General features: G+C 44.6%; 1 protein-coding gene across 1 annotated transcript in view; it reads left to right on the plus strand.

Moving 5' to 3' along the window:
• The first annotated feature begins 224 nt into the window (after positions 1 to 224).
• Positions 225 to 22,734, plus strand: part of LOC127184678 (transcription initiation factor TFIID subunit 1-like) — a 28,372-nt gene continuing 5,862 nt past the window's right edge. Inside the window, 15 exon segments of the mRNA XM_051141022.1 lie at positions 225 to 518; positions 1,180 to 1,294; positions 1,457 to 1,556; positions 8,546 to 8,676; positions 10,677 to 10,918; positions 12,446 to 12,520; positions 12,523 to 12,642; positions 13,035 to 13,253; positions 14,508 to 14,715; positions 17,493 to 17,669; positions 18,483 to 18,610; positions 18,704 to 18,811; positions 18,903 to 19,076; positions 19,501 to 19,674; positions 20,136 to 20,240. Coding sequence (XP_050996979.1) covers positions 399 to 518; positions 1,180 to 1,294; positions 1,457 to 1,556; positions 8,546 to 8,676; positions 10,677 to 10,918; positions 12,446 to 12,520; positions 12,523 to 12,642; positions 13,035 to 13,253; positions 14,508 to 14,715; positions 17,493 to 17,669; positions 18,483 to 18,610; positions 18,704 to 18,811; positions 18,903 to 19,076; positions 19,501 to 19,674; positions 20,136 to 20,240 — 2,196 coding nt within the window. The 5' untranslated portion in view covers positions 225 to 398.

A 22,734-nucleotide genomic window follows, 5' to 3' on the forward strand; every position in this document is an offset into this window, starting at 1 on the left:
CCGCGTACTGAACCCGTGACACCCCCCCCCCCCGTTCCCAGGGGGCATAGGTCATGTGGCCTCCGAACTTCTTTCTTATTGGAGGAAAACCGTCGCCCCTGTCCTCGCAACCCGAAGGGTCTCGCTCCGCCGATGGGCGGGACTGAACGGTTCTTTTGACCAACCACCCGGCCTCCTTGGTCTTGGGCGGACCAATCAAAAACAGTTGGTGAAGTAGTCCTCCTGAGTCTCTGCTCTGGTGGGCCAGCCCGGTCTTTCCGGTTTTCTTTCCCCCCAACTTCCGGACTGGTCGGGTCACGGAGCTCCTCGGCACCGGCAAGCGACCGCTGTGCAACTGAAGACTGACGTGTTTGTTTTCGGCCCATGGGGCCAGGCTGGTCTGGGCTGCCGCCGGCGTCATGTCAGACACAGACAGCGATGAGGATCCCGCCGGAGGAGGCCCGTTTTCTCTAACCGGGTTCCTGTTCGGCAACATCAATGGAGCGGGGCAGCTGGAGGGCGAAGGCGTCTTGGATGAAGTGAGGCGTGGGCGTGGGCCTGAGGCGGAGGGCGGTGAGGCTTGGGGAGCTGGTGGTGGACGAGCGGAGGCTGTGTGGGAACCGGCAAGTGGGGGGGGGCGTCGTAGCCTGTTCTGGGGACGCGGAGGACTCCCCCCCCCCCGCTCCTCAACTCCCGCCCTTTTACTGGTTTTGGGGAGTAGTGGAGAGAGAGGCCGGGGGTGGGGGGCGGGGGAGGGGCTCGAGTCAGAGGAAGACTGGGGAGAAAACAGGAAAACTGCTAAGTGGCTGTCACCGACACCGAGGGGTTTGGTTTGAAGGTGACGTTCTACTTGGCTGGTTGGAAAAATAATAGTTAAACCTAATAAAGGGATCGATCAGAACCGCTGTGGCGTAGGATCCTTCTGGAAGCTTCTCGGGGCTCCGCTTTCCTGGCTTTGGCTGATCTGGAGTGGCTCCAGAGCCAGGTCCATGCGTGGAACCTGTGTCTTCTGGGTCTGATCTATACGGAGTGTGGTGGATTTCCTATACAGTTCTTGAATGTGATGTTCCTTTGAGCCCATCGTGGAATCACTTCTCAAGTGCGTTTGTGATTTCGCTATGAGCAGGGGAGATGAATAACTTTACGTAGTACCTTCAGGTTTAGTTGTTACTTTCGACTCTTGTGCCATCCCTTTTTCAGGAGTGTAAGAAGCATCTTGCAGGCTTGGGGCCTCTGGGTCTGGGCAGCTTGATCACTGAACTCACGGCAAATGAAGAACTGGCTGGGCCTGACAGGGCCTTGGTAGATGATGAAGGTGAAGTGTGGGCCATGGGGACTGTCATGTGGGTTAGGGGAGGGGGCTAGCTACCACACACCTACTTTTAAGTGGGGATTGTGTAAAGGAAATGAGAATTACTTGCGTCTTTCTTGAGATAGCTCCATCTGTTTGTTTGTTTGTTTATTCTTAAATCCATAGGATGGATTCGGAGTAGAGAGGATGCTGTGGACTATTCAGACATCAATGAGGTGGCAGAAGACGAAAGCCAAAGATACCAGCAGACAATGGGGAGCCAAAGATACCAGCAGACAATGGGGAGCCTGCAACCCCTTTGCTATGCAGGTGATTCTCTCTCTTTGTTTCTCAGACACAGGGTCTCTCAGCATAGCCCTGCCTGTCCTGGAGCTCACTGTGTATGATGCCAGATGGTCTCAAACTCGTAGAGATCCACCTGCCTCTGTTTCCCGTGTGCTGGGATTAAAAGATGGACCCCACTGTGATCGGTGCTCTTTAGTGTTGTAAAACTGGCAGTGTAGTGCGTTTTCTTCCTGCATAAGTCTGTCTTGGGCTCTGAGTTCTATACTTGATTTCTGCCGTCGTTCTCGACTATGCGTTTGCTCTGTCTGCCGTTCCCATTGTCAGTTCAGTTACCAAACTCAGGCTTTTATTCTTGTAATGTTCAGTCTCAAATTGCTGATTAGTGACAAGGCGGGGGGGGGGGGGGGGGGGGGGGGGGAATGGTGATTTCTTGTCACCTGGTGTATTTAAGTGCCTGCTGGTTTGATAATACTGTTCGTAGATTCACTTCAAAGTTAGAGGTTAGAACGAGTGCAGCTTTTGGCCATTAAAGAGTTTGTAGATTAAGAAGGGTAAGCTTATAATTTCATGTCAGTGAGTAAATGTGTTTTGGCGCAAATCATTCCCCGACTAGTTCTTGGGGTTTTCTGCCTGTAGCTCTGGCTGTCGCAAAACTCGCTCTGTAGACCAGGCTGGCCTTGAACTCACAGAAATCCACCTGCCTCTGTTTCCCAAGTGCCATCACCACCTGGCTAGATTTTATTGTTTTTTTTAACCTCCCTTGAGATAAAGAAAACTTGAACTCTGGAGAAGTTTAAAACCGTGTAGAACTTTTAAACGTTCTGCAGCTAGCAGAACTTGACTGATTTGTCAGTTTGTAGGACCACCGATGGCCCATTTGGCATTTGTGGTAAACTTTGATAAACAGTGTGGTGCTGCTATGAGGTCCCATCTGTTTTCTGAATTTTAGATTGGGTCATCTGGAACCTCTAGCTGTCGGTTACAGTTTATTCTTTGCATTGCCCTGTGGTTACTTCACTGCCCAAAAACGTAGATGATGATGTTTGTTGTTTACCCTTCCAAATTAAATTTTATGCTGTTGAGTTGTAGATTAAAAAGCTTCCCAGTTGAGGGCTGGCGAGATGGCTCAGAGGTTAAGAACACCGACTGTTCTTCCAGAGGTCTTGAGTTCAATTCCCAGCAACCACGTGGTGGCTTACAACCACCTATGAGATATGGTGCCCTCTTCTGGCGTGCAGGTGTACAGTCAGGAGGAACATTATATACATAATAAATAAATCTTTAAAAAAAAAAAAAAAGCTTCCCAGTTGATTAGCCCAGGGCATGGTAATGTAGGCCTGCAATCATAGCACGCTTGGGAGGCAGAGGCAGGGCAATCTGAAATATGGGGTCTTGAGCTGTGAGTTCAAGATCAGCTTGAGCTACCTGAAACTCTTGTCTCAAAAACCCCACTTTTCAGCTTAGCTTTTGAGACTCAGTGACTGGATTTGGGTGTTGCTTCCCCTCTGTTCTCCCTCCAACCCCCTCTCGAGACTAGGTTGCTCACTGTGTTGCTCAGCCATCTCCTGCTCGGGAATAGCAGGGGCTATGGGTATGTGCCATGTCTTTTGGTAAATGTTTCTTACACAGAGCCACCCCATGCAGCAGTAGTCATTCATGAAGCAAAAGCAAAGCCGTCATTTCTATTAAGCCCTAAACCAACTAGAAGCACACACTTCTGTGTAGATTGTCCTAGTAACCTTTAACGAGCTACCACAATTGTTAGTTTTGGGGTCTGATTTGCTGATCTTGACTAGGGAAGGTAAAGAAGAGGGTGGGTGGGGGCAGATTCCTAGTTCCTACTTTGCTGAGGTAACTTCCCAGAAGTGGAAGCTATATTAGAGAGAATGTCAGTACCCTGGTATGCTTGTTTCCAGGTTGTCTCGTCCTGTAGGGGTTCCTTCTTCTATGAGTTCCCGTCTTCCTTGGCATTGATCCCCTCACATTACTTGACTTAGAAATGCACTTTGTAATAATCGAAAGGGGGTGTAGGCGATTAAGGGCGACTTCTGGGAAGTGGTTTTTCTTTTCTTTTCTTTTCTTTTTTTTTTTTAACAAACTCTTTTTTGAGACTGCGTGTGTGTGTGTGTGTGTGTGTGTGTGTGTGTGTGTGTGTGTTGGTTTGGATACATTTGGCCCCCATAGGCTCATTCATCAGAGTGCTTAGTAACCGGGGAGTGGCACTATGTGAGATGGATTAGAAGAATGAGGAGGTGTGGCCTTTTTGGTGGAAGTATATCCCTGGGGGTGCGCTTTGAGGTTCCAAAATGACCACACCTTGCCCAGTCTGTCCTGTCTGCCTGCCTCTTGAGTGAGGGTCAGGATGTAAAACCTCTCAGCTGTTTCACCAGCATTGTGTCTGCCTGTTTGCTGCCATGCTTGCCGCCGTGATGTAATGACCGAAACCTCTGGAACTGTAAGCAAGCCCCCTAAATGCTTTCTTTCATAAGTGCTGCCTTGGTCATGGTGTCTCATCACAGCAATAAAACAGTGTGACTAAGACAGTTTCATAGTGCGGCCCAGGCTAGCCTGGGACTAACTATACTGACCAGGATGTCCTTAAAGAGATATGCCTTTCTCTGCCTCCTAAGTGCTGGGATTAAATGTGTGCATCCACATACCCAGTGTTTTGTTTCTTTTTGAAAACAGGATGTCATGTCCCTTAGGCTGGTCAAATTCTAGATATAAAGATGACCTTGATCTCCTGCTTATGTTGCGTCCGTCCCGACAGTGCTGGCATTAAAGGCATGCATCGCCATGTCTATCCAAAAAGAAAAACAAACACACAAAAAAATCGTTTGAGATGGTGTTTCTCCGTGTAGCCTCCTTGGCTGTCTTGGAGCTCAATGTAGACCCGGCTGCCTCTGACTCACAGAGATCCACCTGCCTCTGTCTCCTTGAGTGCTGGGGTCAAAGACGTGCACCGCTATGCCATGCCGTGCTTTTGAGCAGATTTTGTTGTTGTTGTTTGGTTTTTCGAGACAGGGTTTCTCTGTGTAGCCTTGGACTCGCTTTGTAGACCAGACTGGCCTCGAACTCACAGCAATCCACCTGCCTCTGCCTCCCGAGTGCTGGGATTATAGGCGTGCCCCAGCATCACCTGGCTTAAGCAGATTTTTGGAAGGAAAAACAGGCATAATGGAGCTCACACAGCATTTTTGTTTTGTTTTAAGATAGGGTCTCACGTGTCACAGTCTGGCCTCAAGCTTCATATATAGCTGAGGATGACTTGAAGTGTGGGTCTTCCTGCTCCTGTTTGCTTCGTGTTGTGGTTAAAGGTGTAATGACTCAGACGTTTGGTGTAAAGATACGACTTTTCTAGTGATTTGAGGAAATGAGAAATAAGGAAGTAATGGGAAGCCAGGCATGGTGGTTCTAAGAGGCAGAGGCAGGCGGATCTCTGTAAGTTCGAGGCCAGGCTGGTTACATAGTGAGTTCCAGAATTGTCAGAGCTAAGTAGTGAAACCCTGTCTCAAACAAACAAGCAGAAAAGCAATGGGGAAATGAATTAGTGAGTGGTGTTTGTTGTTTTGAGACAGGGTCTCATCGTGTAGCTGTCTGGCCTGGGACTAACTATGTGGACCAGGCCGGCCTGGAATTCACAGAGCTCTAGTTGCCTCTGCCTCCCATGTGCTGGGATTAAAGACATAGGAGTACCAGGCCTCAGCAGGCTTCTCTTTGTTCGTCTTTTGTATTAAGAAATGGGAAACCTATTGGTCAATAGCAAAAACCAAGGGTAAAACAAATTTTGTGGTCTCTTTTTATATACATTATTTGAGGTTTGACGACATAACGAGGTGCTAGCCAACATGATTGTTCAATAATGTAGCCGAATGGAAAAGAATAGATTTTGAGGGTCAGGACACTGAAGGTTCTACTCCCAACTGCATATTTCACTTGATATCTGACACTTGAATTTGTCATTTGTAATCATTCCCCGGTTTTCTTCTGTAATCAATAAGATGGTTAATGCTTTTGGGGGGGTTTTAAGTTTGTGGTCACATGATAGGAAAGCATCTGCTAACCTCCACCCCCACCTCACTCCAACCCACCCCACCCCAAACAGCCTTGATAATCTGACTGGGAAGTTTCCTTTAGGCAGGCAAGATGTGGTAAAATTGTAGAAATGAGGTGAGTCGGGGCAAAATATGTCTTCTTTGGATTAAAATTAGGGTGGGAAGCAGAGGTAGGTGGATTTCTGAATTTGGGACTAGCCTTGTCTCCATAGAAAGTTCCAGGACAAGCCAGGGAGACATAGAGAGAGATCTGGTCCCAAAATTTAAAAAAAAAAAAAAATACAGGTGATTATTATTTTGTGTGGTGTACCCCGACACGTCTAGAGGTCAGAGGACGACTTTGTGGAGTTGGTTGTTTCCTTCCATCTCTCATCGGTCCCAGGGATTCAACTCACTCTCGTGGCTAAGCTTGTGTGCAGCAAACTTCTTTATCCAGTAAGCTGTCTCATCGGTCCTTGGGGGGTTTTCTTTAGATTGATTTAATTTTATGTGTAGTGGTGTTTCTGCCTGCATGTATGTCTGTTCATCGCCCACAGATGCCAATTGGATATGCTGGAACTAAGGCTACAGATGGTTGTGAGCCACCATGCGGGTGCTGGAAATCAGAATCAGTTTGTCTGAAAGAGAAAGCCAGTGCTCTTGATGACTGAGCCATCTCTCCAAGCCCCCCGTACCACACCTTTAAAAGAGATCAAGTGTCTTTATCATTATTTTAAAAGACTTATTTATTTATTTGTATGTATATGAGCGCTCCATTTTCACGCACACACGAAGAAGGAATCAGATGGTTGTGAGCTACCATGTGGTTGCTGGGAATTGAACTCAGGTCCTCTTGAAGAACAGCCAGTACTCTTAACCACCGAGCCATCTCTCCAGCCTCTCTTTATCATATTTTTAACAGATGTATTTATCTGTGCGGATCTCGGTGTCTTGCCTGCATGTGTGTATGTGTACCAGGCGTGTGCCTGGTTCTCTAGGAAGTCAGAAGAACATTTCAGCTCCTCTGGAGCTGGAGTTACGTGAGATTGTGAGCTGTTACGGGTCTTCTGCAAGAACAGTAGTTGCTTTTTCTGCTGAGCCATTCCTTGGTCCAGCCTCTTTTTTCATTTGTTTGTTTGTTTATTTTGAAACTCACGTGTATTTTATTTTGTGTGTGGAAGCACAAGACCCAACACACAGGTCAGAGGACAGCTTGAAGGAATCAGTTCTTCCCTGCTACCATGTGGCCCTGGGGATTAATCTCAGCTTGTTAGGGTTAGTGGTACCCACTGAGCCATCTTGTCAGCTTCCTTGGGGGCTTTCTTGTTGCCATGTTGAGGCAGGATGTCATACAGTGCAGACCAGCCTTGAACTTGGTGTGTAGTTAAGAACAGCTAATCACCCAGCCTCTGACTCCCAAGTGTTGAGGTTACAGGCATGTGCTGCCATATTGGCTGGCAAGGGTGATTGTTGAAAGAGGGAAGTATGTAGAACAAAAGCATGTTTGTGCAGGCGAGGTAGCGCACGCCTGTAATGCCAATACTTAGGCTGCGTGAGACTTTGTGGGAAAACATTGGAAACAAAATAGGGGGCGGGGTGGGGGGCTGGAGAGGTGACTCAGCAGTTAAGAGCTCTTTCCAGAGATCCCGAGTTGAATTTCCAGCATCCACATGGCAATTTACAACCATCTATAATGGGGTCCAGCGCCCTGTTCTGGTGTAGAGATGTACATACAGAGTAAGTGCCCCTATACATAGAACCCACAACAGGCCTTTAGCCAGTCCTGGTCCTGCTCACCTTTGATCCCAGCACTTGGGAGGCAGAGGCAGGTGGATCTTTGAATTCAAGGCCACCCTCATGTACAGATCAAGTTCCAAGACAGCCAGGAATACACAGACACCTTTTCTTGAAAAACCAAAGCAGGGCTGGAGAGATGGCTCAGTGTTTAAGAGCGCCTCCTGCTCTTGCAAAGGTCCTGAGCTCAATTCCCAGCAACCACATGGCGGCTCATAACCATCTGTAATATGATCTGTAATGTGATATCGCGCCCTCTTCTGGCTTGCAGGAGTCATGCAAGCAGAGCAGTGTATACATAATAAATAAATCAATAAATAAATATTAAAAAACAAAACCCAAAGCAAAGCAAAATATGTTCTTCGGGACCAGTTATTGAGTATTGCCCAAGGTTAAAAAATACTGAGAAGGATGAGCAGCTGCCAAAGTACAGACAGAAGCTGTATATCAAGGACTTGGGGACTGTGAGGAAGATCCAATTTTTTGTTTCTGTTTATCAAAACTGGGTTTCTCTGTGTAACAGCCCTGGCTGTCCTGGAACTCTCTTTGTAGGCCAGGCTGGCCTCAGACTCACAGAGATGCGCCTGCCTCTGCCTCTGGAGTGCTGAGATTAAAGGTGGGTGCCACTACGGCCGGCCCCCAGCTTTTTTTTTTTTTTTTTTCTTTGTTTTCAAACTGGGGAAGAATATTCAATTAGGAGATTGAACAAGGTAGGAAACGAAACCCAGTATGATAGGGAAAAGGTTTCCAACAGCTCTTGGAAGCTCTCGTACCCCACGTGAGAGATGAAGGTTTAGCTATACCATATATTTCTGAAGGCAGAAGCTACATTTTCTGTATATTGTTCTTACGTTTTGTTTGCGTGTTTTTTGAGATAGGTTTTTGCTATGTAGCCCTGGTTGGCCTCAAACTCAGATCTACCTGCTTCTGCCTCTTGAATGCTGAGATTGCGCATCACGCAAGCACATGCATCACGCAAGCACGTGCGCGCTCGCGCACAGACACGTACGTACGCACGCGCACACACAGGACTCTTCTGCACTCTTAAAACATACATAGTCCTTCTGTGATGCTTTAAATGCTTGAGACTTGAAGAGAGCTCAAGGGTATTGTGTATCAGTGTTCATATTCGGGAGATCACCTTGGTTTTATCGGATTATGATAAAGATGACTCTGATGCTGATTGTGAAAATATTGATTGCAAGTTCATGCCTCCCCCACCTTCACCCCTAGGACCAGTGAAGGAAGAGGATCAAGATGGTATTACTGATGGTAAGTAGAAACGGTCTACTTTCCTTTTAGGATAGAGTTTCTATTCATAAAACCAGGCTTTTGGCATGCTTAAGGGGCTTTTAGGAACTATCTGTTAGAAAAGGATGGCACTTCTAGAAAAAAAATTATATACTGTCAAATACTGATATTGAATAGACATTTTGTCAAAAGTTCAATAACACAGTCAGCAATTAGTAATTTAAGCTGGGCATTGTGGTGTACTCGGGAGGCAGAAGCAGGTGGATTGCTGTGAGTTTGAGGCCAGCGTGGTCTACAAAATGAGTCCAGGACAGCCAGGGTAGATGGAGAAACCCAGTCTCGAAAAAAGCCTAAACACCATCCCCCCACAAAAAGAAAAGAAAAGAAAAGAACAGAACCTCGGAAAGGGTGGGAACGGGAAAATACAAGTGAGGGGAATAACAATCGGGATGTACTCTGAATAAATTGTAATAAATTAAAATTAACAAAGAAAAAATACAAATGCAAAAATCTGGGAAGAAACCATGGGTGAGACAAGAAAACATAATAAAATACAAATAAATATAATAAAGCAATAACGTTGAAATAAAAAAATAATTTAACTTGTTGCTTCACAAATTAGGCTGCCCGTCACAGTTACCTAGATAGCCGATTCTTCTGGAGTGTCTGATTCAGAAGAGTTTCCCAAAATTTGTTTTTTTAAAGACAGGGTCTTATGATGAAGCCCCTCACTGGAATTTTCTATAATAGGCCAGACTGCCTTCAAACGTGCAGCAATCCTTCTGTTTCTGTCTTCCTGGTGCTGGGATTCCATGTATGCGCTACCGCGTTCTTTGTTCCCCCAAGACTTTCTGACACAGCTGAATTATATACTTGTGTTTGGAAATTCTGTGGGGTTTTATTTTTTAATTTTTTAAAAAATCTGGGCATGGTAGTGTATGCTTATGTTCCCAGTACTCTGAAGGCAGGAGGGTGACTGCTAGTTTGAGGCTAGCTAGGACTGTGTAACAGAGCACTGTCTCAAAAATCAACCTTCTGGAATGCAGTTATCACTTGTATTCCGTGATTTTTAAAGATCGATAAGGTCTGAGTTGTCATTTCACCATTCTTATACCTGTGAAGTGTTAATCCTGCCATAGATTTAGAAATTGGAAAAGAACATTCTTTTTTTTTTGCAGCGGGGGGTGGGGGGAGTTGGGGGGCTTGTGGAAAGAGGGCCACACTGTGTCTCTTTGGCTGGCCTGGAAGTCTACGGAAGTCTATGTGCACCAGGCTAGCCTTGAACTCACAGAGTTTTGCTTGCCTCTGCTTCCTGAGTGCTGCAGTCAAAGGTGTATGCCACCATGCCCGGTCTTGGTCTTCTCTATCTTGAGGCTATGTGAACCTAAATTCCTCCAGGTGGAGCTTTGAGCCATTTTCTTTAGTTTGCAGGGAAAATGTTATTTAACTTTGTGTATAGAATTTAGTTTTTATACTGTGGGCTTTTAACAATTCTCCATCATATAGATCTCTGAACTGGAGCATAACAGGGCCTGATTAATATGCAGTATTAATATAATTTTGCTATTCATCCCAATACTGGGCACAGTATTAGTCATTTGTGGAAATGTAGTAATAGAGTTTATTTTCTCTTATCACAACCCTAGGGGACCAGGTCCAAGGTGAGTTGGGGATAGTGGGAAATAGTAAGCTGGATGAGTTTTCTGGCCTGCATAAAAGTGATCTGCGAGCCGGGCGTGGTGGCGCACGCCTTTAATCCCAGCACTCGGGAGGCAGAGGCAGGCGGATCGCTGTGAGTTCAAAGCCAGCCTGGTCTACAAAGTGAGTCCAGGATGGCCAAGGCTACACGGAGAAACCCTGTCTCGAAAAACCAAAAAAAAAAAAAAAGTGATCTGCGTGCTTGCACTATATATATCCCCTGCCATAGAGACATGCATTTTAGCCGAGAAAAGGGTATTGGCTGAATTTGAGGAGGTATGTTCACAGTTACGTGCCACAGGGGTTTCTCTTCCTTGTTGCAGTGTCTGAAGATGGAGAAAGCATCATCTTGCCCTCCATCATTGTCCCTTCCTCTTTGGCCTCAGAGAAAGTGGACTTCAGTAGTTCCTCTGGCTCAGAATCTGAGGTGGGACTTCAGGAAGCAACACAGGCAGAATCTAAGGATGGAAAGATGACTCTACCATTGGCCGGGATTATGCAGCATGATGCCACCAAGCTGTTGCCAAGTGTCACAGAACTTTTTCCAGAATTTAGGCCTGGAAAGGTACTTTGTATGGAGAATGTCCATAGTGAAAACTGACATTTTCAAGATTTCAAGTTCTGTTATTATAATGCTGAATGTACAGTACAAGAGATGTAATGGTTTTCTCATTCAGTGGCAGATGATTGTTTATGTAGGAACTTTTATGCTGTATTATATCATTTTTTTAAAGTTGTATGTATTCAAAGGGAATGTGGCTTAGAACATTTGCATTAAAAACTGTCCTGTTGCCAAGTGTGGTTGTGCATGCCTCTAATTCCAACTTGGGAGATAAGAGACAGGTGGGTCTCTGAGTTCTAGGTCAGTTTGGTCTACATAATGAGTTCTAGGATAGCAAGGCCATGTAATGAGATCTGTCTCAAAAAAAAAAAACAGTACCACCACCACCAAAGCCCTGTTAGAGCCTGGTGAGATGTTTCATTGGATAGAGGCACTTGCATGCATGCCCGATGATCTGTGTTTGCTCCTTGGATCATACAAATTGGTCGGGAAAAACCAACTCCTGGGTCTTGTACTCTGACCTCCGCATGTGCATTTTGGCGCATGCACGTACACAGAGACACACAGACACACACACATACACACAAACACACACACAAATCCATGGCTAAAAATATTAATTTCCTGTTAGGACAAATAGGAGACCAAGTGTCTTAGTAATTGTTCCATTGCCATGAAGGGACACCATGAGCAGTGCAACTTCTAAAGGAAGGCATTTAATTGGATGCTTGCTTATAGTTTCAGAGGGTTAATCGATGAACAGTATGTTGGAGAACACAGTGGCGTGTGTGGTAACTAAGCAGTAGCTGAGAACTTATGTCCGGATCTACAGGCAGATATTGAGACTGGGTCTGGCCTGGACTTGTAGAACCACAAAGCCCACCCCGAGTCACACAGCTTCTCCAAGAAGGCCATACCCCTTAATCCTTCCCAAACAGTTGTACTAACTGGGAATGTAACATTCGATTATATGAGTGTGTGGGGCTCTTCTCTTTGAAACCACCACATCCAACCTAGTAGTGTAGACCTTGGCCCCAGCTACTAGGGAGGCTAAGACAGGAGGATCATAATAAGCTCAAGGCTTCCTGGGCCTCAGAATGAGTTCAAGAGCAACCTGGGAAGCTTAGTGAGACCCTGTCTCAAGAAGTGAAGACTAGCCAGGGATAGTAGTGCATCCTTAAAACCCAGGCAGAGGCAAGTAGATCTAAGTATGAGGCCTGCATGTTCTACATAGAGAGTTCCAGGCCAGGCTACATAGTGAAACTGTGTCTCGTAAAACAAGACTAAGGATGAGGAATGTAGCTCATCGATAGAATGCAGATGCCTAGGTTCAAATCCCAGCACCCACCAAAAGGGGAAAAAGAAAGAAAGGAAGGAAGGAAGGAAGGAAGAAGAAACTGTCCTATTCAGGGACAATGCTTTTGTGGTCTGAACTTAGCACTCCTTCATTTTTCCTCTGCAATTCAATGGTCACTTGAGAGGTTTTTCAGATACTGAATCTCTGACATCATAATATGTTCTGTGTTCTAGGTGTTACGCTTTTTGCGGCTTTTTGGGCCCGGGAAGCATGTCCCATCTGTTTGGAGGAATGCTCGGAAAAAGAGGAAAAGAAGCACCGTGAACTTGTAAAACAAGATCAGAAAGGATTAGAAGTCAACCAGAAATCTCTGTGGAACTATGACTATGCTCCAACACCACCTCCAGAGCAGTGTCTCTCTGATGATGAAGTAGGCAAAGTGGATGTGGGATTAAAAGTCCACAAGGGGGCATTGAAGAAAGCTGTCTAGCTTGTGTCAAAGTCGAAACTGACGCTTTAGCGTTAAGAGTTGTTTGCTACCCATCATGAATAATTATTATGAGTTCAATCCAGTAGTCCTCACCTTCTCTTTGTAACAGAAATATGTGGTGGGTAGGCAGGGCAGGGTAGATGTGGTACATTGCTAAATACGAAGCGCTTGACTCATGGACAGAGCATGCCATGCTATACCTCTATGTTTTCATTTCTAAATCCACAAGTCAAAGTCCTGTTCAGGAATCACCTTATAATTGTTAATTCTGGGTAGCCTTAAGTCATTTGGAATGGAGAACCCTCACCTCTACATCTTTGACTCCGTTACAGACCACAATGAAGGCACCTGTGAAGTTCAAGTTTTTCCAGGCAACTAGAAAAACAGATAAAGTGATGGATAGTAATCCAAGAGTGGCAGAGTGGCGTTATGGGCCTGCCCGGCTGTGGTACGATATGCTTGGTGTCCCTGAAGATGGCAGTGGGTTTGACTATGGCTTTAAAATGAGGAAGACTGAGCTTGAACCTACAATAAACTGCAACATGATGAAGGTAAACAACTCTGGTATAAAAGAGAGGAATCAGTGTGCTAAGGGGTCTAGCATTTTTACAGACTTCTCAGCTGGGAAGTTCTTGGGTAGAATCTTTAGTAGGAGATTTATTTGCATAGTAGCTCATGCCATTTTTCAGCTAGGCCCTCTTTTAAGGATTCTACTTTTGAAATGGGTGCTGTTCGAAAGTAGGAGTTGGAGAGGAGGCAGATACTCTTTAATTACCAGGTAATTTGTGCAAAAAGACTTTTTTTTTCCTGTGCTGGAGATCAATCCCAGAGTTTTGCACATGCTGGGCAAGTGCTCTACCTCTGAGCTACATTCCCAGACTTTGGTTTTCTTTTAAAGGCATACTTATTTATTAATTATACAGTGCTCTGCCTGCAAGTATGCTTGCATGCCAGACGAGGGCATTAGATCACATTATAGATGCTTGTGAGCCCCTATATGGTTGCTGGGAATTGAACTCAGGACCTCTGAAAGAGCAGACAGTGCTCTAAACCACTGAGCTATCTCACCAGCCTCTCACCACCTCCTGCTCGCCCCCCACGCCTCCCCCCACCCGGATCCCTAGTCTTGGGCTTTTTCTTTTTTTTGTGACAGGGTTTCTCTGTGTAAGCTTAGCTATCCTGGACTCTGAATCACAGTGATCTGCCTGCCTGTTCCTGTGGAGTGTTGCGATCAAAAGCTTGTACCATCATACCCTGCCATTCTTTGGCTTTTTTTTTCCGAGACAGGGTTTCTCTGTGTAGCCTTGGCCATCCTGGACTCACTTTGTAAACAAGGCTGGCCCCAAACACACAGCGATCCGCCTGCTTCTGCCTCCTGAGTGCTGGGATTAAAGGCGTGCACCACCACGCCCGGCTTATTCTTTGGCTTTTAAAAGAGGGTTTCAAGGCTGGAGACATGGTTCAGAGGTTAAGGGCACTGAGTGCTCCTTCAGAGGTCCTGAGTTCAATTCCCAGCAACCACATGGTGCTCATAAAAATCTCTAAACTGATCTGATGACCTCTTCTGGCCTGCAGGTATACATGCAGCCCAAGCACTGTATACATAATCAATCAATCAATCAATCTTTTTAAAGCAATAGGGTTTCACTGTGTATCCTGCAGGGGCTGACCTTAAACTTGGAAATCTTCCTTTCAATCTCCCAGGTGCTAGGAGTGAAGGTATTTGATACTAAACCTGTAAAAGTACCACTTCTGATATCTCATGGCCAGTACTGAGTGATTGATTATTTTTTCTACTTGTACAGAAATTAAGGAAACTTGAGGAAAGCAATGGCATTGATCTCCTGGCAGATGAAAACTTCCTAATGGTGACACAACTGCATTGGGAAGATGATATCATCTGGGATGGGGAGGATGTCAGACACAGAGGAATAAAACCTCAGCGTGCAAGTTTGGCAGGCTGGCTTCCTTCCAGTCTGACTAGGAATGCTATGGCTTACAATGTTCAGCAAGGTGTGTTTCTGTGCTAGCAGTATCTAGAACACAGTTCTTCATCTCAGGAGTCCTAGTTATGGTCTTGTAGGCAGCTGATGGATAGTGAAATGCTTTAAAATCTGGAGTTTAAAAATCTTTCTCCTCAGCCGGGCGTGGTGGCGCACGCCTTTAATCCCAGCACTTGGGAGGCAGAGGCAGGCGGATCGCTGTGAGTTCAAGGCCAGCCTGGTCTACAAAGCGAGTCCAGGATGGCCAAGGCTACACAGAGAGACCCTGTCTCGAAAAACCAAAAAAAAAAAAAAAATCTTTCTCCTCATAAGGGCATTACAAAAAAAAAAAAAAAAGGTATAATTTTTTTCTCAACCCAGTTAAAATAAAAACTACTGTGCTTAGTCGGGCAGTGGTGATGCTTGCCCTAGCACCCAGGACATGGAAGGCAGAAGCAGGCTGATCTCTATGAGTTTGAGGCCAGTGAGTCTTGGAACAGCCGTGGCTACACAGAGAAACCCTGTATCGAAAAACTAACCAACAAACCAACCAACCAACACCAAACCCAAATACACAAAAACTGTGCTCAACAGCATGAAAACAATATAAAAAAGGGAAATTCTTATATTCTAAAGATTATCATTTATAATAACTTTTAGGTGTTTTGTTTTCTGCATGTATATGGCTAAGCTTTGCTTATTGGTTAGTGTTGAGACAAGGTCTTGTTTTATACCTGAAGCTAACCTGGAGCTCACTATGTAGCCCGGGCTGTCCTTAAACTCACCGCCTTCCTAATTCAAGCTTCCCAAGTGCTCTGATTGCAGGTGTTTGTTGCCATGCCTGACGTGAGTTCCCTGACACTGGTCTTTTTGTTTTGTTTTGTTTTTGATAGGGTTGCTATGTAGACCAAGCTGGCCTTGAACTCACAGAGCTCCATCTGACTCTGTGTCGTGAGTGCCCTGGTGCTAGTGTTTTTGGAGACAGGGTGTTGCCTATCTTGTATCCCAGGTTGGCATCAGATTTGCTGCAGTCTTCCTACCTCAGCCTCACAAGTGCCGGGATTACATGTGTAAGGCACCACACCCCACTATGTATACTGTGATTTTTTTCTTTTTTTTTTTTTTTTTTTTTTTGGTTTTTTGAGACAAGTTCTCACTGTTAGTCCTGGTTGTCCTGGCACCTTATATGTGTAGACTAGGTTGGCCTGAATATTAGAGAGATCTGCCTACCAGTGCCTCCCAAGTGTTGGGATTAAAGATGTATGCCACTACATGTCTTGCTAATTTCTTCTTTGTTTCCTTCTTTCTTTTTTTTTCCCCCAAAACAGGGTTTCTCTGTATAGTCTTGGCTGTCCTGGTCTTGCTTTGTAGACCAGGCTGGCCTCAAACCCAGAGAGATTCGCCTGCCTCTGTCTCCCGAGTGCGGGGATTAAAGGGGTACGCCACCACACCCGGTAATTTCTTTTCTTTCTTTCTTTCTTTCTTTCTTTCTTTCTTTTTCTCTCTTCTTTTTTGCATTTTGCTTTTTGTTTTTACGAGACAGGGTTTCTCTCTCTGTAGCCTTGGCTGTCCTGGACTCGCTTTGTAGACTACGCTGGCCTCAACCTCACAGCGATCTGCCTGCCTCTGCCTCCTGAGTGCTGGGATTAAAGGCGTGCGCCACCAGGCCTGGCAGGAAAAGGTTTTTATCTTTAGTTCTAGTTAAATACGTTATAGGTTGCATAGTTTCTCTTTTGTTTTATTGAGATGAAGTTCTGCTCTGCAATCCTGGCTGGCCTCCTCCTGTCTTTGTTTCCCAAGTTCTAGGATTAAAGGAGAGTGCTACCATACCGAAGTCAGTTCCATAGTACTTTAAAGAATTTTGTTTTGGTTTTTTGAGACAGGGGTTCTCTTATAGTCCTGGCTGTCCTGGACTTGCTTTGTAGACCAGGCTAGCCTCAAACTCACTGGGATCCACCTGCCTCTGCCTCTGCTTCCCAAGTGCTAGGATTAAAGGCGTGTGCCACCACACCGCCCACCTCGCACAGTACTTTTGGTAGAAGATCTTGATGTGTAGCCAGTCAGGCCCTCAAGCTCACAGTCCTTGTTGCAGTCTCCCAAGTGCATAGAATTCGTATTTTGTGCTCAATGTTTCTAGAAGTGTGTTTTCCTAACTTACCAATAATTGCTTTATTTGGTAATACAGTTTAATATCAATACTACACACCGTATTTTTTAAATGACTTATTTATTTTTGTGCATTAGAGTTTCTCCTGTGTGAAGGTGTGTCTGTGTCTGTGTGAGGGAGTCAGATCCCCTGGAACTGGAGTTACATTTGTAAGCTACCATGTGGGTACTGGGAATTGAACCTGGGTCCTCTGGAACAGCAGTGCAGTGCTCTTACCTGCTGAGCCATAATTATTTATCTAATCCCTTAGTAAGTAGGCTGTTTTAGGATTTGGGTGTTTTATTTTTTTCAGTGTTTTCAGACAGGTTTTTCTCTGTAGCCTTTGGCTGTCCTGGACTCCCTTTGTAAACCATGCTGGCCTCAAACTCAAAGACATCTGCCTGCTTCTGCCATCCCCAATGCTGGGATTAACGGCGTGAGCAGTGCCCGACAGCTGTTTTAAGTTTTAATTATTATAGACAACACTGTAATGATCATTTTGTCAGCAGTGGTTTCTGTCAAAGTGAGATATACATGATCTCTAGTAGGTTCCTTTTGAATAGTCCTATCAGTACCTAATTGTTCTTTTTCTGTTTGGTAGAATCATGACTGAAAGGAGCATTAATGTTTTGTTAACTGTTTTCTCTTCCTGTTTTGGCCAGGTTTTGCAGCCACATTGGATCCTGATAAACCTCGGTACTCCATTTTCCCCATCGATAGTGAAGATCTGGTATATGGACGTTGGGAGGACAATATCATTTGGGATGCTCAGGCCATGCCTAGGATTTTGGAGCCTTCTGTCTTGACACTTGATCCCAATGATGAGAACTTGATTTTGGGTATGTTGATGACAGAAGCCAATGCTCGTTATCATTGACATCTTACTATTAATGTCAAAGGGCAAGAGGAGATAAAAAAATTTTAGAGAATGCAAAAACTAGGAACTGTTAGATAATGATTTTTAAAAAGCAGTCGTAGCTGCCAGATACCAGTGTTTGGGCATTGTTTAGGACAAAGTCGTGTAGGAATGTTGAAAACTGTGTCTTTTAAGACAGCATCAGACATGGCTGGGCAGTGGTGGTGAACACCTTTAATCCCAGCACTTGGGAGGCAGAGGCAGGCAGACCCCTCAGTTCAAGGCTAGCCTGGTCTACAGAGTGAGTTCCAGGACAGCCAGGGCTACACAGAGAAACTGTCTCAAAACCAACCAGCCAAACAAAGACATCAGACATGTAGTTTTAGTTGGCGCAAATTACCAACTAAAAATAGTCTGGAAGTGAAGTGAGAGATCTACTTAGAAACTTGAAAAATATCAGTGAATTTTAGGTGGACCTGGATGCGTAGATCCCAGTTACTTGGGAGGCCAAGGCCGCGAGACTAAGTTCAAGGTCTGTCTCGGCTACAGAGTGTGTTCCAGGGCAGCTCTGACAACTTGGTGAGATTCTATCTAAGAATAATGCAAAAGAGGTCAAGAGGGCGGGAGATGTAGCTCAGTTGTAGAGTCCTTGCCCAGCCTGTGTGATACCTTCATTTCAGTCCTTAGGATTGCACAGAGGGGTGGAGAAGAGGGTGGGAAGAAGGAAGAGGAGGAAAGGAAGAAAAGGAGCCTTTCGGGATATCAATTCTGAGGTCATTTCTTGTTACATCCTCAGAGATCCCTGACGAGAAGGAAGAAGCTACATCTAATTTCCCTTCCAAGGAGATTAAGAAAGAATCAACTATGAGGAGGAGCCGAATCCTCTTAGGAAAAACAGGGTTCATCAAGGAAGAGCCACAGCAGGTTTGTGAAAAGAAAAGGACTTGGTATTTAGAAGAACACAGAGAGGTATTAGGGAAGGGTATTGTGACTGATGCTTGTTTGATGTGTCATTAGAACATGTCTCAACCAGAAGTGAAAGATCCGTGGAATCTCTCCAATGATGAGTATTACTATCCCAAGCAACAGGGTCTTCGAGGTACTTTTGGAGGGAATATTATCCAGGTACAAATGGCTGCTGTGTTTTGGTGGAGGGGGTAACTGTTGCCTGGGAAGGAGTTAGTATTTACTTTTAACTCTTCTGTTCCCTGTTTAGCACTCGATTCCAGCTGTAGAATTAAGGCAGCCCTTCTTCCCCACGCACATGGGACCCATCAAACTCCGGCAGTTCCACCGCCCACCTCTAAAAAAGTACTCCTTCGGGGCACTATCTCAGCCAGGTCCACACTCGGTCCAGCCTTTGCTGAAGCACATCAAAAAGAAGGCAAAGGTATAATTGAATCCTGGGTAGAAGAAAAGTTCTAGAAGACAATTGGGGTACAAATTAGGAGACTACACTGGATATTAGGTTATATTAGGGAGTTATTTTCTCAGATGTGGTATAGTTCTATTTTGGTTATTCAGAAGAATGTCCTTATTCATATGAAGGCAAAGGATTACAGCTTTGAGAACTGGTTAATTAAAATCTGTAGAAAATTTACAGATTACTAGACAAAGTGTTTAAGTAGCAAGGGAAAAGATATTCAGAGTTCTATTCCTTCCATTTTAGTGGTAAGTTTGAAAGTTTTCACAATGAAATTGAAAAAAATAACATGTAAAGAACACTTTGGTGTTTCCCCAGAGTGGATGATACACCAATGTGTATAGTTTGTCTTCCTGTGGGAAATAGGCTGTATTATCTTCCTTCTCGACAGATGAGAGAACAAGAGAGGCAAGCCTCAGGCGGTGGAGAGATGTTTTTCATGCGCACCCCTCAGGACCTCACAGGCAAAGATGGCGACATTATTCTTGCAGAATACAGTGAGGAAAATGGACCATTAATGATGCAAGTTGGCATGGCAACCAAGATAAAAAACTACTATAAACGGGTAAGACTATAGTCAAAGAATTTTTTTGAGTGTGTTTTTTCCCATGCGCAAAGCGTTTTTAGAAAATGCTCATTGTATGCGTGTGAGTGTTTTGCTGCACAAATGTATGTCTGTGCACTACGTATGTGCTCAAGGAGGCCAGAAGAGTGTGTCAGATTCCCTGGAACTGGAAGTGTGGATGGTTGTAAGGCACTATATGAGTGCTGAGAACCAAACCTGGGCCCTGTGTAAGAACAACACGTGGTGTTGTTAACCATGGAGCCGTCTCTCGAGGCCCTGAAGTTTTTGTTATCAATATAACCAATTAGGTATGTAGTAATAACCTGTGAACATGTATTTTGCCATATATGTTTCTTGGGAGAAAGGAGCGGTGTCTCTTGTTTTTAGCAAATGCCATGCTTATAGAAGATTACATGTATGTAATTTATTCCGTGAGTCTGAGTTTGCTTTGTTTCTCCTAGAAACCCGGAAAAGATCCTGGAGCCCCAGATTGCAAATATGGAGAAACTGTTTATTGCCACACCTCTCCTTTCCTGGGCTCGCTTCATCCTGGCCAGTTACTGCAGGTGAAGAATTCTTTCCTGTCTTTATTCTCTCCTAAGGAACTTGGCCAACGAGGGAGTTAAGTTTGCCCCCCAAAGTAGAATTTTGGTTGACTGAGGTACGGTTCGTGTATTAGGTATGAGGCAGTATAGTCCCCTGGGAGTGATGGTGGAGGTGCACACCGTTAATCTCAGTACTTGGGAGGCAAATTTTGAGACCAGCCTGGCCTCCATATTGAGTACCAGGTCACCCGTGCTATATTGTGAGACCATACCTCAGAAAAGGGAAAGGATCTGGAGAGACGACTCAGCAGCTAAGAACACTGGCTCCTCTTCAGAGGACTGGGTTTGATTTCCCAGCACCTACATGGCATCTGACAAACATCTGTAACTCTAGTTGTACTCCATCCATGTGGAGCACAGACATGGATGAAGGCAAAACACTCACATACATTAAAAAAATACAGAAAAAGAATTAAAAATAAAAGGTGAGTATAATTCACTAGGCATGGAATGCTGGAGGACTGGGAAGCGTTTTACGTCATCCTTGGCTATGTAGCAAGTTTGAAGCAGTCTGGTGTAGAGGAGACTTTGTCTCAAAAAAAAATTAAAATAATAAAAAATAAAAAAATAAAAAAAAGAAAAAGAAAATAACAATCAAGAAACCAAAACAAACAAAAATACAAACCCAAACCCCAGCAACGCAAAAATATTAGCATTGTTTAAAATTCAAGACAAGCTTTGTTTCTATTAAAAAAAAACCATTTATACAATTCCATTATTTTTAGATTTTTTTCTTTAGTCTAAATATAGAATACTGAGGTTTTTGGTTTTGTTTTTAAATTCTTTGATCTGTGGGGGCTGTGTGTCCCTGTGTGTGGCTTTTTTGAGCTAGGATCTTACTTTACAGCCCCAGCGGCCTTAAATTTACTCTGTAGCCTAGACTGGGTTCAAGCTTTGGGGCAGTCCTCAGTCTTATGAGTGCTGGCATTGCAAATATGAGCTACTATAAAACAGGTTTTGAGAATACGCCCTGGTTGTGGAGGTGGAGGTACTGAGGGTGGCAGTGCTGTTGCATGCCTGTAATTCCTGGACTTGGAAGGCAGGGGCAAGTGGATCTCTGAGTTCGAGGCCAGCCTGGTCTACAGAGTGAGTTCCAGGACAGCCAGGCCTGCAGTGGGTGGGATGTAGTTTTAATCTCAGTATTAGGAGGTCACAGGCAGGGAGCTCATAAATTTGAAGCGGGCCTCAGTTCTAGAGCAAGATCATGTCTCAAAAATGAAGGAAAAAAGCAAAAAACACACCAGGAACGAATGTAGATTATGAGTGTTTTAAATTCTTTGTGTCGAATTAGCATATTTGAGGGGATAGAGATGTAGCTGAGTGGTAGAGTACTGCCTAGCTTTTTTAAGGCCCTGGGTTTGTGTCTACCACTGCAAAAAGTGGTATGTTGGGATGATACTGAACCATACTTGAACGTTACAGTCTTGCCAGAGTAAAGTGCTACTTTTTGTGCTCTCTTCTGAAGGTTACAGTGAGGCCCTCTGGTAATAGCTTTTGTTTTTGTTTTCATTTTTTGGTGTTTCAAAGACAGGCTTTTCTCTGTGTTATCCTGGTCGTCCTGGACTCACTTTGTAGCCCAGGCTGTCCTTGAACTCACAGCAATCCACCTGCCTCTGCCTCCCAAGTGCAGGGATTAAAGGCATGTGCCACCACGCTCATCTGGTAACAGCTTTTCAAAAGAATTATGGAGGTCCACAAATGCTGTGGCACAATCTCCAGAACTGCCTACCTTTTCGCCCCCGTTTCATTTCTCATGCTAATCTTTTCCTTTTCTCCTCTTTCTTTTCTATTTTATTTTTAAATTATTATTTTTTCTTATTTTGGTGTTTGGAGGCAGGGTTTCTCTGTGTAGCCTTGACTGTCCTGGAACTCATTTTGTAGGCCAGGCTGACCTTGAACTCACAGAGATCCACCTGGCTCTTCCTCCCGAGTGCTGTGGTGAAAGGCCTGTGCTACCAGCGGTCTCTTTTAAGACAGGGACTTACTCTATAGTCTAGAAGTGGCCTCGAACTTGGTATGTTGACAAGTCTGGCTTTCAACTTGGATCAATTCTCCTGGTTCTGTCTCTCAATCGACAGGATTACAGGTGTCTGACAGTGTCATAGCAATCTTAATAAAGCATTCCTTTATTCTTGTATCTTGTTTATTTATTTATTTATCTGTCTATTTATTTATTTATTTCACTGTTACTATTGCTAGCTCGTGTACCTGCAGAGTTCCTTTTTTAATCATTTCCTTCTAGGTTTGTGGGGGCAGGTAGTGCTGGAGGATTAAACCTGGGGCCTTGCTTATGCAAGGCAATTGATCTGCTACTGAGTCATCCTTAGCTCCTCTCACCAGTTTCTGGCTATTGTTGGCTTTCCTGTCCTCACCATTTTCTTTGAGGTTTCTTGTTGTTGGTTTTTAACCAATCCATCTACTTCTTTTGTGACTGATTTCAATGTTTCTTTTCTTT

This window comes from Acomys russatus, chromosome X (assembly GCF_903995435.1).
Source record: "Acomys russatus chromosome X, mAcoRus1.1, whole genome shotgun sequence".
In the NCBI taxonomy this organism is placed as follows: Eukaryota; Metazoa; Chordata; class Mammalia; order Rodentia; family Muridae; genus Acomys; species Acomys russatus.